Source organism: Bos grunniens, chromosome 14, assembly GCF_055505025.1.
Source record: "Bos grunniens cultivar Pamir isolate PY7600 chromosome 14, Bosgru_T2T1.0, whole genome shotgun sequence".
NCBI classification, from domain to species: domain Eukaryota; kingdom Metazoa; phylum Chordata; class Mammalia; order Artiodactyla; family Bovidae; genus Bos; species Bos grunniens.
The window spans coordinates 4,978,117-4,992,223 of NC_141178.1; the positions used below are offsets into that span (position 1 = coordinate 4,978,117).

The 14,107-nt window shown below is 39.7% G+C and overlaps 1 protein-coding gene across 1 annotated transcript; it reads right to left on the reverse strand.

Annotated features, from left to right (window-relative positions):
* Positions 1-323: 323 nt before the first annotated feature.
* LOC147358976 (carbonic anhydrase 1-like) lies at positions 324-10,483 on the reverse strand. The gene is made up of 7 exons (XM_086335818.1): positions 10,368-10,483; positions 9,687-9,884; positions 8,106-8,224; positions 5,289-5,384; positions 4,506-4,568; positions 1,864-2,019; positions 324-999 (listed from the first exon to the last, which is right to left on the reverse strand). Exons 1-7 carry the CDS (start codon positions 10,402-10,404, stop codon positions 883-885), a joined length of 786 nt encoding a protein of 261 aa, XP_086191944.1. The 5' UTR covers positions 10,405-10,483; the 3' UTR covers positions 324-882.
* Between the last annotated feature and the right edge of the window lie 3,624 nt (positions 10,484-14,107).

A 14,107-nucleotide genomic window follows, 5' to 3' on the forward strand; every position in this document is an offset into this window, starting at 1 on the left:
AAAACTCAACGCTGAACACAAGATTTGTAGAATTCTGAGTGTAGATATGGCTTCAGAAAGAACTGACTTCAGGTTAAGTACACACCAGACTAAAAGATTATGTGATGTTTCTATATGATTCTAAGTCAAGTGATTCCTTCATTATTTTTAAAAATAAGTCACAGGTGATTTTTCTTCCAAATTTGACGTACAGATTCTTCATGTAGGCTAACTAGTTATAATGATGGAACAGCCCCATTGGCCTTGCTAACAGGTGGAGGAATAACCAGAAGTGTCAGTTCTTATATGAGATACATGGTTTTCATAATAGAGCACACAAACAGTAGCAATGTTGGGCCATTTATTTCATCATAATATAAAATCCAGTTGTCATCGTAGCTGCATATTTGTCTTCAAGAGTAAGCAAATGAATTCTTAACATTTCATCTCAAGCTGCTCTTAGGTCATTATATTTGAGTAATAGACCTGATATTGCATCAGAATAATGTTGCAAATGAAAGCATAAGATTCTCGAATGTAAATAGAGTAGAAACCTAATGCCATTTAAAAGTATAGTACATAATAGACAAGAAGAAAGGGATAAAATGCTTTTTGGTCCAATTAAACAGAATAAAATGGGAAGGGATAAAAGTCATTAAGAAATCAAGTATGCCTTAATTGCAAGATAAGGAAGTCAATGCAATAGATTTGAATTTAAGCTCAAGTTTAGTGAACTTCCAGATTACTATTTGAGTTCAACAGAAAGAAGAAAAAGATTTTGCATTTGCAAGCAGGCTGTCTTGCTAGTATTGAAATAAACGTGTTTTTAAAGCTTGTTTTCTAGGATTATGTCAGAAGCAGAGCTGTGCTTCTTGAGGGAAGATGAGCTTCCTCCTGGGCCCATCAGAATGAAGCTTTCACTGTCCTGCCCTTCAGAGGCTGGGGTGGTCGGTGGTTCTGCTTGATGCAGAGTTCTCCATCGCCTTCAGCATTTGCTAGCAGACAGCGGAACTGCGCCAGCTTGGGGGAAGGATAACATGTTTAGAGAAGCAAAAGCTATTGATGTCACACAGAACACTTTTTTTTTTCCTAATATGATTGATGCAATGTTATTTAGAAAATCAGGTTGAAGACTGCAATGGTTTCACTGATGGAAAGGGAGGAAGCCAACAGTACTTCCACATGTCTTTGCACCAAGCATTTGGCTTAAATTATTGATGACTGACTGGATTAGCATTCCAGCTTTCTCACACTTGGATAAGAGACTTCCCTGCTTGGCGCCTCAGTTTCTATACGGTACTATTTCATTGTGTTTTGGTGAAGGCTAAATGGCTCAACACAGATAAGGGTCTTAGAATGGTGTTTGGCATGTAGCTTATGCTAAAGAAGTGTTAGCTCTTATACTAACAGGTCACACTGCAGGTTTGCTGTGAGACTTGACTGACAGAATGTACGTAAGGCACCTGATGAAAAGAGCTGCTCAATCAATGGCAGTTTTTATCAAAATTATAAACAGTGATTAATGAGATATTTTACTGAATATTGAAGAGCTTAAGCTTTAAAAAAGAATGGAAAACCAATGTCAGCGATCAAGGTATGCCACTGGAGAGTCACAGCTCCCCGAAGAAGTTGGATTTTTCCTTATTAAGGTGAAAAGAAGAGCAGGAATTCTGAATCTCTACATAAAGAAAAAAAAGTGCTTACAAATACACTCTACTTTTTGACTATTAAATAGATCTGATGTCACTAATAAATCTTTTTCAGTTGAAAGGCAAAGGGAACTCTCTAAAATCGAATGGCAGTAATAATTTCTCTCAGTATGAATTGAACTGATATTCCTGCTTTGCACTTCCAATTCCCGCACATGCCCCTCTGACACTCTACCTGTTCCGAGCTCGCACTGATGGTCTCTTTAAAGATGATCCAGGTGACACTCTCGTGAAGAGGAGGGTGAGTCAGTGAACCAGAGTAGGCCCAGTAATCCAGGGATGGAGGCAGGAGGACAGAGGGGTCGAAATTTGTGAATGGAGCTTTCTTGTTCTGAAAGAAAAAGATAAGCAATATATCATTATGCCCTGATGTAAAATATTTACATCATTGTATATATGACATACATATTATTTGGTAGATAGGTCTTAGCAAAGAATTTAATCAGTTTTTCTACTATATAGTATTGCATGACTGGTATGTTTGTGGTGGCTCAGCTGCCCATTAATGCAGGAGACACAGGTTTGATCCCTGGGTGGGGAAGATCCCCTGGAGAGGGACATGGCACCCACTCCAGTATTTTTGCTGAAGAATCCCATGGATGGAGGAGCCTGGTGAGCTACAGTCCATGGGGTCACAAAGAATTGGATACCACTTAGTGACTAAACAACAACATGTTTCTAGATATAAACAGTAAAAGTAACAGAGGACTGAAAATACGCTACACTAGAATTGTGACTGATCTTCTTCTTCCTTCTTCATTTGGCTAAGTGTAAGCAAAGGTTAAACATTTGTTTATCATCTATATTCTTTATTCTTATTTCTCTACTGATTGGTCATATTGGTATATACAAATAAATTGATATTCATATGTTAATATTTTATGTAGTCAACTTGATTAGAACTTGTGTATTAATTATGTTGATTTTCTAGTTTTCCAGGTGGATGTCAATGATCATATCTCTACATTTGATGATAGCTTTGTCTCTGCTTTTCTAATATTTATCCTAATATGTGCTCATTTCTTTCCTTATTTAACTACATTGAATGGACAATTATTGGAATATTCATTTGTGGTGGTCACAATTGACACCCTGGTCTTATTCTTGATTGAAATGAAAATGCTTCAAATATTTCACTACTAAGTTAGATGCTTGTTTCAAATTTCTCTTTGATATTCTTTCTTAAGTTCAGTTTAAATTTTAGAGGAATATTTTTCTTTCTCTCTTTTACTCTTCAGGAATGGATATTGAATTTTAATCAAACATTTTTCAAGCATCTAACAAGTGAAATTTGCTAATGTAATGGATTATATTGGGAGATAGTTTAATACTGAATCATCTTTGCATGCTTTTGGTAAATTCTACTAGTTTGAAAGCATGGCTCTTTTAACATAGTGTTGAATATGATTTGCTGTAATCTATTTTAATATTTCTTTTAGCTACACTGCTAAGTAAGATTGGCCTATGATATCCTTTTTGTGGTGTTCTTACCCAGTTTGTGTATTAGGTTTCATTAAATTAAATTAATTTCATTAAATTAAATTAATTCATTGAATTAGGTTTTTTTGGTCCCCTAATCTAGGCAGTTTAGTTCAAAGTAGCATGATTGTTTATTAAAAGTTGTGTGACGTTTCCCCATAAAGTGGTCTGGGCCTAGGGTTTCTTTTATTAGGTACATTTTTTTTAAACTATTCTTTTTTACTTCTTTTTATATTATTGGTCTATTTAGACTTTCAACATATTTTGAGTCAGTTTCTCTACGTTTTCCTAGACATTCCTCTATGTGATCTAAATTTTCGAATTTGCTCATGTAGTGTGGTACTGCTGACCCTTGAGCAATGTAGGGGTTGGGGTGCTGACCTCTTGAGCAGTTAGAAATCCGCACATAAGTTTATGGTCGTCCCTCATAATCGTGGCTGTGCATCAGCAGGTTCATTTAGGGGACCATTGTGTGGTGCTGGAGCAAGCATTTATCAAAAAAATAATCCACAGGTTACTGGACCTGTGCCGTTCAAACCCATGTTGCTCTAGGGTCCACTGTACAAACTTTTCTCTTTTAAAACCTTCTAATGCATCTTGAGTTAACACCCATTTCCTTATTTGTAATAATTTGTTGTATTTCTATTTCCCCCCCATCATCAAACGTGCCAAAAGTGCCCTTTTTTGGTTGTTTTTTCCCCAAAGAATTAGTTTTTCACTTTATTGAAAAAATTTTACCTGTATTTATTCATTTTCTTTCTTATTTTATTAATGTTTTACTTCATGTTAATTAATCATTTCCTTCTACTTTCTTTTCATTTATCATCTTTTACATTCTTGAATTGAGTGCTTATTTACCTGTAAACTTTCTCACTTTAAAAAGTGTAATTTTTTTGGACTCAACATGAACTAGATTTATTTTATATAAAGGTATGATAGTTCTACAAACTGTAAATGACAATGGCAAATCTCTGACAATGATTTAACTCTTTATTGTCAAAATGGTGAAGCTAAGGTTAAATATATCAGAACAACCCATCTTTTTCTCAGCTGACAGTGGGCATCATAGTTATGATGTATGAAAAAGCTATGAAAACTATTCTTCTACAGGCTTCATCTTGCTGAAATAGATAAGCAGTAACTATGAAAAATGAAACCCAAATAAATCACTGCTCAGAGACCTCAGAAACGAGGGACGTGTAAGCAGCACCTTGATTTTCGGATTGATGGTTTTGCTCAGGTCTTCCTACTCCTCACATCAAATATGCAATTAAATGATTTCTGAGGTTCTGTAGATTCTTGTTCTCTGATTTAAACTAACTTAATGAGTCTATTTACCTTATTTTTAACTGCTTTTAAGGCATCAAGTACTTTCTGAAGGTTTGGGTTGGCCTGACCCACCTGGAGATTAAAAAAATAAAGTGTGAGATAAAACTGGTTACCAAGTAAAATTCTATTTAGTTACTTTTAAAAAAATTAAAACCAGTAACTGAAGAAAAGATATGCAAGTCAAAATACAGGAATTTAGCACAACTAAAATACAAAAGCAAACCTCTTTGGCCTGTTCTATTAATTCTAATCAGTAAAATGAATAATATGTTACAAGTGTTCAATAAAGATTCACTAGAATTACTATAATTCCAAAAGTTAGTCACCCAAATATCCTGAATTTAATAGTAATTTCCCTATAGGACTTTTCAGGGACTCCCCTACAGAAGATTTGAATCTTCCATATTAAATATCAGTTCAACTTTCTTTATGGGACAGAAGTCCTCTTCATATTTTTTTCAGATGAAAATTAAATTGATAAACTCCTGACTCCGTGATGTAGAAAGTTTAGAAGAAAAGTGGAAGATGAGCTGAAAAATAAAAAAATTAGTGCCACCATCAACAGCCTCCCATTTCATCTCTGCCTGAAATGTATTTCTCTCTTCAAGAGGGGAAAGTCCAGCGGAACAAACATATACCGGAGACCTGCTTGCTCACCTGTGCAGTCACTAGTAGACGGGCACACTTCAAAGAAGAGAGATGCAAATGTCCCTCTGCTCTATTTCACCCTAGTTTGCAGTCTCATTGGTAAGGAATAAATTTAGCAGAGCTCCGAGAGGCTCTACGACTCACCTTCACCAAAACGCCAATCAACGCCAAACCATCAGCCTGCGAGGCGGCATCAGCGAAGCTGGGGTACTTGGCAGAATTCCAGTGAACTAAATGAAGCTAAAAATCACAGCATGATGGACCAGTTATTCATACCATGGTGAAGGGAAAAAGCAGGTTAGACCTTAACATGTTGATATATACAGATACATCTTGGCTTGGGTAAACAAAACTTGTGTGACCCTTTATCCAGGGCATGGGAAGGGCTATGTTTGCACTTTTAAGAAGGGTTTTCTTAAGAAAATAGAGTTGAACAGAGTGGGCACGTTGCAAATCCTGGAACCAGTAAGTAGAACTTCTTTTTTCCACAATATCAAAACAAAAAAACCAAACACCTCTCTGTTTGGTGTGAGAAGATCAAGTATTTCTAGCTAACTAGTTTGGAGACAAAAACTGAAATAATTTTCTAACTTGAGGTACCCGGTAACTTTGTGAGAAGGGGCTCCTGAGATGTCTGGAGTGGTGGCCAAGGGCAGGTTCTCCTGATCGTATCCAGACACCTTTCAAACCAACATCCCCTGCCTACCTTCTCTGTGAAACTCTAGACCTGTATATCCAAGTGCATGTGCATGTCTTCATGATGCTTTCTTGATACCTCCACATGGATGCCTGATATGCATCTCAAACTTAACACAGCTAAACTAGCACTCTTGACTTTCTCTTTTCCAGATCCATTTCAATTTCCCGCTTTAAGAAAAGGCATCACCTTCCATCTAACTGCTCAATTGAAAACTGCAGTTATTCATTCTTACTCTTCTCCACTGATTGGCATCCATGCTTCTGCGCAGCGCATGGATGTGACCCTTGCATTTAGTCCACAGCTTTAAGGCTTTGCATAACTGCTGACTTTCCTCTGGGAAGTCAAGTCAAAATGGGAGAATTTTGACTTGAATTATGGCTGAACTCAAATGCTACTCCTGAAAAAGTCTTTTTCTGTCCACCTAATGTCAAGTGATCACTGGGTCGCTTGGATGACTCTAAACCAAAGCAGTCCTCTCCCCGCCACCCACACGTCTCCTCTCTGTCTTTGCTCTGTCTTTCTCCCCACCACTCCCCTCTCTTGGTCTCCCTCCCACCCTCCCTACCCTCTCGTATGTCGAACTTAGTGATTAGTGCCTGTCGCCTCCAGCCTGGATTAACTTCACTTTTCTCAAATTAGATAGGAGATTCATTGATTCAGATTTCTTCAGTTCAGTTCAGTCCAGTCGCTCAGTCGTGTCCTACTATTTGCGACCCCATGAACCCCACGGCCAGGCCTCCCTGTCCATCACCAACTGCCGGATTTCTTAGATACAGCCAAATATCCTCCCCCAGACGTAATACTATTACTAATTTAGACTTTCAGCCCATTTGATTTCAGTCCACTTTCAATTTTATGAAAAATAAATAGGAAAAAATAAAACATGTAATAGATTTCTGCACCATTGAAAGTTCCTAGCCTGGCTTTCTAGTGTAACATAAAGTAAGTTTTAGTTGTATACTATTCCCAAGTCTTGTATCAAAATGAATACTACACACTCTGTACCTAACAATCCCTCTTACAAAAATGCCCTACACAATTGCCTTCACCAGTGTGTAAGATATTTGTACAAATGTATTTATTACCCATTTTTTTGGTAAAGAACAAAAAACAACAGCAGAATGAAATGCGAAAGGCATTGCAATTGTTCCTATGTAGGAGTTAGTTAATAAATTCTAACATATGCATACATGGAAATACCGTACAGACTTTAGGAATTCCTACTGACTTGGAAAAATGATCATGATCATTGGTAAATGAAAAAAAAAAAAAGATTGTTGCAAAACTATGTGTATTACAGATTCATTCTACAAGAGTAAAACAAAAAAGCCAACCAGTCTGTGCTGGTACAAACTTATTGAATAGTCATGCATACAAAGAACAAAAGTTTTTTGTTTTCAGTCTCCATACCCTCTGTTGAGAGTTTGATGCACATTTTCTTGATTTTACTGTGGATATACAGGCAGAATGTCTTGAACTGAATCACAGACTTCCATGTGGAGGCAAGTCAAGAGGCCAGAGGGTAGTGGCCTGCTGCCAGGGAGCCCCAAACCCTCGTCTAGAGTATGCTACTCGTTGTGATGACTCCTGAGGTTAAACTGGCCCTCTTAGTCGAATCTTATGGAGTGTCTTGGGCTGGTTACACCTCTGCTGTGGGTGTGTGCACACTCGAACCTTTAAATGAGAAGAGAATGATGGTGTGTTCCCCCTGGGGCTCAGAGCTTTAAAAGGACAGCAGCAACTCCCCTTGAGGTTAGTCTGATGTCAGGCAGCAGTTTCTGAGACATTCTGAAATGAAAGCGGATTCTGAGGCCCAGGAGTTTGACTGCAAATTCACCTGCCTCCCTCACGTGAAAAAATTTCCCTATTGCCAAATGCAGTGTGTTACTGTTTAAGTTTAAATGAGCCTAGGAATTCTTTACAGGCCCCCAAATGTTCATTCCTTTGGAGCCGTTGAAATTGTGTCTTAAGTGATAAGGGGGGCTTCCCTGGTGGTTCAGATAGGTAAAGAATCCGCCTGCAATGCAAGAGACCCTGGTTTGATCCCTGGGTGGGGAAGATCCCTTAGAGAAGGGATAGGCTACCCACTCCAGTAGTCTTGCCTGGAGAATCCCATGGACAGAGGAGCCTGGCGGGCTACAGTCCATGGGGTCACAAAGCGTTGGACATGGCTGAGCGACTAACACACATCCACATGTTATAAGGGTGCTACTTCCGGGAGAGCTCTGTATGGCTCCCCCTCACTTACTACGCTACATTACCTCTGCAGAAAATTTGGCTCCATCCACTAAGTGCTCAGAGCCACAGTCATCTGTGATGCCCCAGTGAAAATGGAACTGCCGCAGCCTGTAGCTTTCAGATAGAGGACCCCCTTTCAGCACTAGAAGAAAAAGGAAACTGCTATTAGTGTTACAGTCATGAGCTCCAGCTTGTCTTTGCATTTAATACAAATTAACATTAAATTGGGGCGAGTAGAAATGAAAATAACCAGTAGTCTAAAGTTTCCGTCTTGTTGGTTTTTCCCCGTGTCCACAATGATGGGCTTCAGATGTGCAGAGCACCTTCAGATGGTGCGTGAGTTACATGGTTCTCAGCACATGGGCTATAATTTTATCTTTTCCTGTTTTCAGGAAAACATATTAGAAGATGAGTGAATTCTAGGATTAGAGCTCTTTCCTTGATTCTGCTTTAGTTTATAAATTCATTCATTCTTTCAACAGACAGTAATGGACAGTATGCATTAAGATATCTAGCAATTTATTTTTAGTAACAAATCACTCTGCATGTATCTTGTAACTGATCAAGATACAAGAGGGTATTCTGACAGCTTTACTGAGAATCCCTAGCCAGGGACCAAAAGAAAGTTCCAGCAGGATGGTAGAGTCACTTTTAAAATTCTAACACTGAAGGATCATTTTGCTGTAGAGAGTCTGTCCAACCATACGAGTAATAAAACACATGTAGTACCAGACCTAATCCAATATTAACAAAGGACGTAGCCCCAAGATGTCTAAAACTTAGGCTCAGAACCTTGAAGGAAAGTGCTATGACTAACTTTGCCTTTTGACAGTAGAGCTGATTTATGAAATTGTCATTTAGTAAATTATTCAGTAAACAGTTTTGAGATTTTTCCTGTGAGCGAGGAAGTATGCTAGATTCTGGGAGATGAAGATAATTCAGTTACTATGATCTAATAGGGAGAGGGGAAGCTAGACAAAAATACTTATGCACAGAATGATTCCATGCAAGATACACCCAAGACCAGTTTTTTTTTTTTTTTTGGTACTGGTACCCAAGCACTTCACGAGCTGGTGATGGACAGGGAGGCCTGGCATGCTATGATTCATGGGGTTGCAAAGAGTCGGACACGACTGAGTGACTGAACTCAACTGAACTGAAGCAATTCATTGTTATGGAGCCATTTTCCTGGCCACAAAAAATAAATATACTCTTCATCTGTATTTCTTCCCTAATGCACTCGTCCAACCTCATCTCAATTAGAAAATATTTGCCTTTTCAGTTTTTATATTCATGATGATTCCAGAATTTTGCGAAAAAGTACTGTTTATTCAGAGGGTGTAAAGTTAGCATAAAGATATTGGAAACCAGAAGAGATGGAACAGAGTCACTGAGAAGAACGCTGAAAAAAGACCGAGCTGGGAGTCCCCAGAATCACCTTTAACACTTGGAAATATTTTAAAACTTCAAGATACCCCAGTAGATGGCATCAATGCTACCCGTGTGCACCCACTGCATATGGGTGTTCGTGTTTCTGAAAGCCCTGCTGTTTACATTTCCCCAGTAAAGTCAAAGACAAAAATTAGAAGGACCTTTTGGCTCACCTGATCTATTATCACTGTCCTCAAAGTTTACATGAAAGGAATGTCCCACGTTGACGATTTCTTTGGCTGTGGCTGGATTGTAGGAGACACTGAGGGGTTTCAGAGAGGGATCACGCTTGGTTTCACTGGTTTTGATGTCGATAGGAGATTGGTTATTTCCATTTGCGATGGGGTACAGCTTGCCCCAGTGTTCAGGACCTACCAGGACGAACATGATTACAATCAAAACTGATCTAATGCTTGAGTCCAAGTTTTAGGAATATAGTTTTACTAGATTAAGATTTATTCAGGTATCTCAAATGGTATTCCGGTTAGCTTAATGGAAATCCCAGGTGTGAGAATGCCCCTTTTCTATGCTACACTGGCAAATAGTATCTTTGTCAACAGAAGTCTCATAGTCTATGGGATCAGACTGTACCTATTTTGCTGTTAGCAATAAACCTCTATACATAGGGAGGGAGAGAGGCTGAGAGGCAGAGAGGAGAAAAGAGGCAGAATACATTTTGTAGACATCATGGGCCCTAAGGACAACTGTTGAGAATGTATGCAAAGCTGGTGTAAGTCAAAGGCACTTCAAACCATTAATCTATGACTTTACCGTTATTTTAAGTGCTCAATATCTCTTTTCCTGGAAAAGGGAAGAAGCCGTTATTTGATCTACATGAGCAGAAGAATGCTTACCGTTTTCACCATCATATCCCCAGTCAGGACTTGCCATGATCTTCTACTTAGTTTTCTTCTCCTGAAAACAAAGACAATACCTGGAATAACTGACTGTAACTGAGTGTGCGATAGACAACTGAAACCGCAGTTCACAGGGTTTTTATAGAAAGTCTCTGCCTTTGTGCATGTGTGTTAGTCACTCAGCCCACTATTTCATCATCTTTACCTATCAGGAAGTATATGCATGTTAAAAAAAAAGGTATTGTTTAAAAAAGCTCACAAAGGTAAGGTCAATTCCAATTGCTTTATTCTCTTATATTGTTGAAGAGAAATATCAAAATCTTAGCTTCTGCAAAACCAAGCCCTGTCATTCTCATGTTAGTAGAAGATATGGCTGAGTTATCACACATGATGCTTTGAATTTCCAGTTAAAAAGGACTGTGCATTTGAGATTCCCAGCTTTTACCCTTGCTGGACACTTAAGCAATACTAGCAACAGGAATTGAGTCAGGAGAATAATTTGCATATTTACAGGCAGATCAGAACCAATATCATGATGTTAATTTAAAATCAGATAAGAGAACCACTCATCATTTGTAATACATTGGGTTTGCCGTTTGTAGTATATTGTAAAATCTTAGGGAAAAACGCAAACTTTTAGGCCAACTCAATATATTATTGATGACAGTACATTTCGAAGACATACAAGATGAGAGTCAAGTTCCTCGTTTTTGAGCAGTATTGGAATTCACAAATGGAGATTTGTTTTATGTGTGAGCACGGTCGTGTCCGACTCTTTGCAACCCCCTGGACTGTAGCCCACTCCCCGCCCTTCTGTTGCCTCACAGGCTGCCAGCTGTGAGCTGTGTGCACTCAGTCATGCATTCAACAAATCATTGTGTGTGCTCAGTCATGTGTGACTCTTTGCAACCCTATGGACTGTAGCCCGCCAGGCACCTCTGTATGGAATTCTTCCAGGCAAGAATACTGGAGTGGGTTGCCATTTCCAACAGGGGATCTTCCTGGCCCAGGGGTTGAACCTGTGTCTCTTGCATCTTCTACATTGGCAGGTGGATTCTTTACCACTGCTGCTGCTGCTAAGTGACTTCAGCTCTGTCGGACACTGTGCGATCCCACAGACGGCAGCCCCCCAGGCTCCTCTGTCCCTGGGATTCGCCAGGCAAGAACACCGGAGTGGGGTTGCCAGTTCCTTCTCCAATGCGTGCATGCATGCTAAGTCAATTCAGTCATGTATGACTCTGTGCAACCCCATGGACAGCAGCCCACCAGGCTCTTCTGTCCACGGTATTCCCCAGGCAAGAACACTGGAGAGGGTTGCCAGTTCCTTCTCCCAAGAGCCACCAAAAATGGAGAACATTTTATTAAGACTGAAATTACATACAGCGCAATATTTTTTTACACATCAAATATTGAAATAGAAGGCTTTCTTTAGTATAGTTCTATAGAATCTATAGGAAAACAAACAAACATGCCTGCTAATGTAGGAGATTAAGAGTCATGAGGGTTCAATCCCCGGCTTGGGAAGATGCCCTGGAGGAGGAAACAGCTACCCACTCGTCTTCTTGCCTGGAAAAATTTCACGGACAGAGGAACCTCATGTACTACAGTCCATGGGGTCCCAAAGAGTGAGGCACGACTATATGGTTATAGGGCACTTTCATATTATTTTACCATCACACCACACATAAAAATCCTATACAATGTGTTATCATTTTGCAACTGAGAAAATTTGAGGGGTTCACCACAACCAGGGAGAAGCCAAGGCTCCAGCCTCCACGTCTAGTTGCTTTCTTTGCCTCCATCTCCGTGGAAGGCCCCGCTGGCTGAGCCAGGAGGTGGCTGATCCCCAGTTTTCCGTCTCTGCCCACGATCCTCTTAAGCCCAGCTGAAGCCTGGACTGAGGTGAGACTTGCCAGCTGTTGAGTGATGAGAAGATTCACAGGACTTGTTAAGGAGGCAAAGAGGAGTGATGAATGTGTGTCAGATCTTGGCTAGGTCTGCATTCCCAAGGCTCTAAATGTGCTCAGAGGAAACGCAACCTGAAAAAAGGAGCCTTCATAGTAACGCTTTCCATGCCTGGGAGTCATACCTGCTTCCATATTCGTGTACTGTCTGAGCTCCCTGGGCTTTCTGAAGGAAGAGGGTCTGTCACAGCTCTTAGCCAGGCTTATCAGAGCCACGTTTTCTGCCCCTTTTGGGTGCTGACAGCCCAACGGTTCAGACATAGAACGGGAAGACACCTGAGTTTCCATTCCTCACTTTAGTAAGTGGAAAGAATTATTATGAAAAGGGAACTCTTAAAAGATACCATTTATTGAGGGTCCTGCTGCTGCTACTGCTGCTAAGTCGCTTCAGTCGTGTCCGACTCTGTGCAACCCCATAGACGGCAGCCTACCAGGCTCCTCTATCCATGGGATTCTCCAGGCAAGAATACTGGAGTGGGTTGCCATTTCCTTCTCCAATGCATGAAAGTGAAAAGTGAAAGTGAAGTCGCTCAGTTGTGTCTGACTCTTCACGACCCCATGGACTGCAGCCTACCAGGCTCCTCTGTCCATGGGATTTTCCAGGCAAGAGTACTAGAATGGGGGTCCAGGATATCCCAAATGCTGTGCTAAAAGTTTATGTGCAGCAAATCATTAATTCTCACAATAACCCAATCAGGCATTAACATTTGTATTTCACACAGGAAGAAACTGAAGACAACTCCGCAGGGTTATAAATGCTTATATGTGGATGTGTACATTGGGTCACGCGAGGGTTTAAACCTAGATCTGTTTGTTTCCAATGCTTGTCTTCTTTCTTGACTTTCCACTGTCAACAAATACCCACTAATCTCCACCTGATTCTTTTTGCAGAAGGACTGACTTGGTGGATCCAGATTAGTCTGTCTCAAGATGACCAATAGTCAGTGTTGACTCTTGGGTTACTTTATTTTAGATTTAGAGTCTCAGGTTGCCCAGAAGCACATAGAGGGATAGAAATAGGCTACGCTTTGTCAGTTATTGCTCTTATTTCTTTGTTCAGTTGCTAAGTTGTGTCTAGTTAAGAGGCCTGCTGACTGATACTTTGTTAAAAGTAACTTTAAGTTGAACCACTATATTAATCAACCTATTTGAGAAGAGATAACTCCCTTTTTATTTCATGATTACATGACAACTCATCACATGCATGTTTAACATTCATATAGGAATGGTAATTTGTTTAAAGTTTAGGCACAAGATTGGCTTGAATCCTAACCATTATGACCCTTTATTCGATTATGTAGCTTGGGTGTGCTTGTTTACGACCACAAGCAGAAAGCTACACAGAGAAAGATGTACAATTTAAAGAGCATCTGTGGTTTACATCCTGACACGCCTCTCATTTACTTTCATCAGTTTTTCTGCTTACAAACGTCACCTTTCAGCTTAATATCGGCACTAAATCCAAATGTCCCCTTTGTGTTCCTTCCACTTTCACCTGTAACATCCTCACAGGACATTTTTCTAAGCCTATAATCTTTGGACTGCTTCTGCATACTGAAGAGTTTAGTCTACACTGAACTCTGCTCTTCTGATTTAAACAGTTTATTCCTTTAAAACCATCAAGGATGCAAGCACATATGTAGGTTTCCCAAGCCCTGTTAGAATATTCCGAAGAAATCCATAGGTACTTGGAACTGGTGCAGGAGCAAGTAACCTGATGGGAAAACATACATATATTTTAAAAGTACTGTAAAACTGCATAAATCAATTTTC

Coding starts and splice junctions, on each gene's coding strand:
- LOC147358976 (XM_086335818.1), bottom strand. CDS start 10,404: ATGGCAAGTCCTGACTGGGGATATGATGGTGAAAACG. Junction 9,885..10,367: donor GGGATATGATGGTGAAAACG/GTAAGCATTCTT, acceptor TCGTCCTGGTAG/GTCCTGAACACTGGGGCAAG. Junction 2,020..4,505: donor TAAAAGCAGTTAAAAATAAG/GTAAATAGACTC, acceptor TTTTTCTTTCAG/AACAAGAAAGCTCCATTCAC.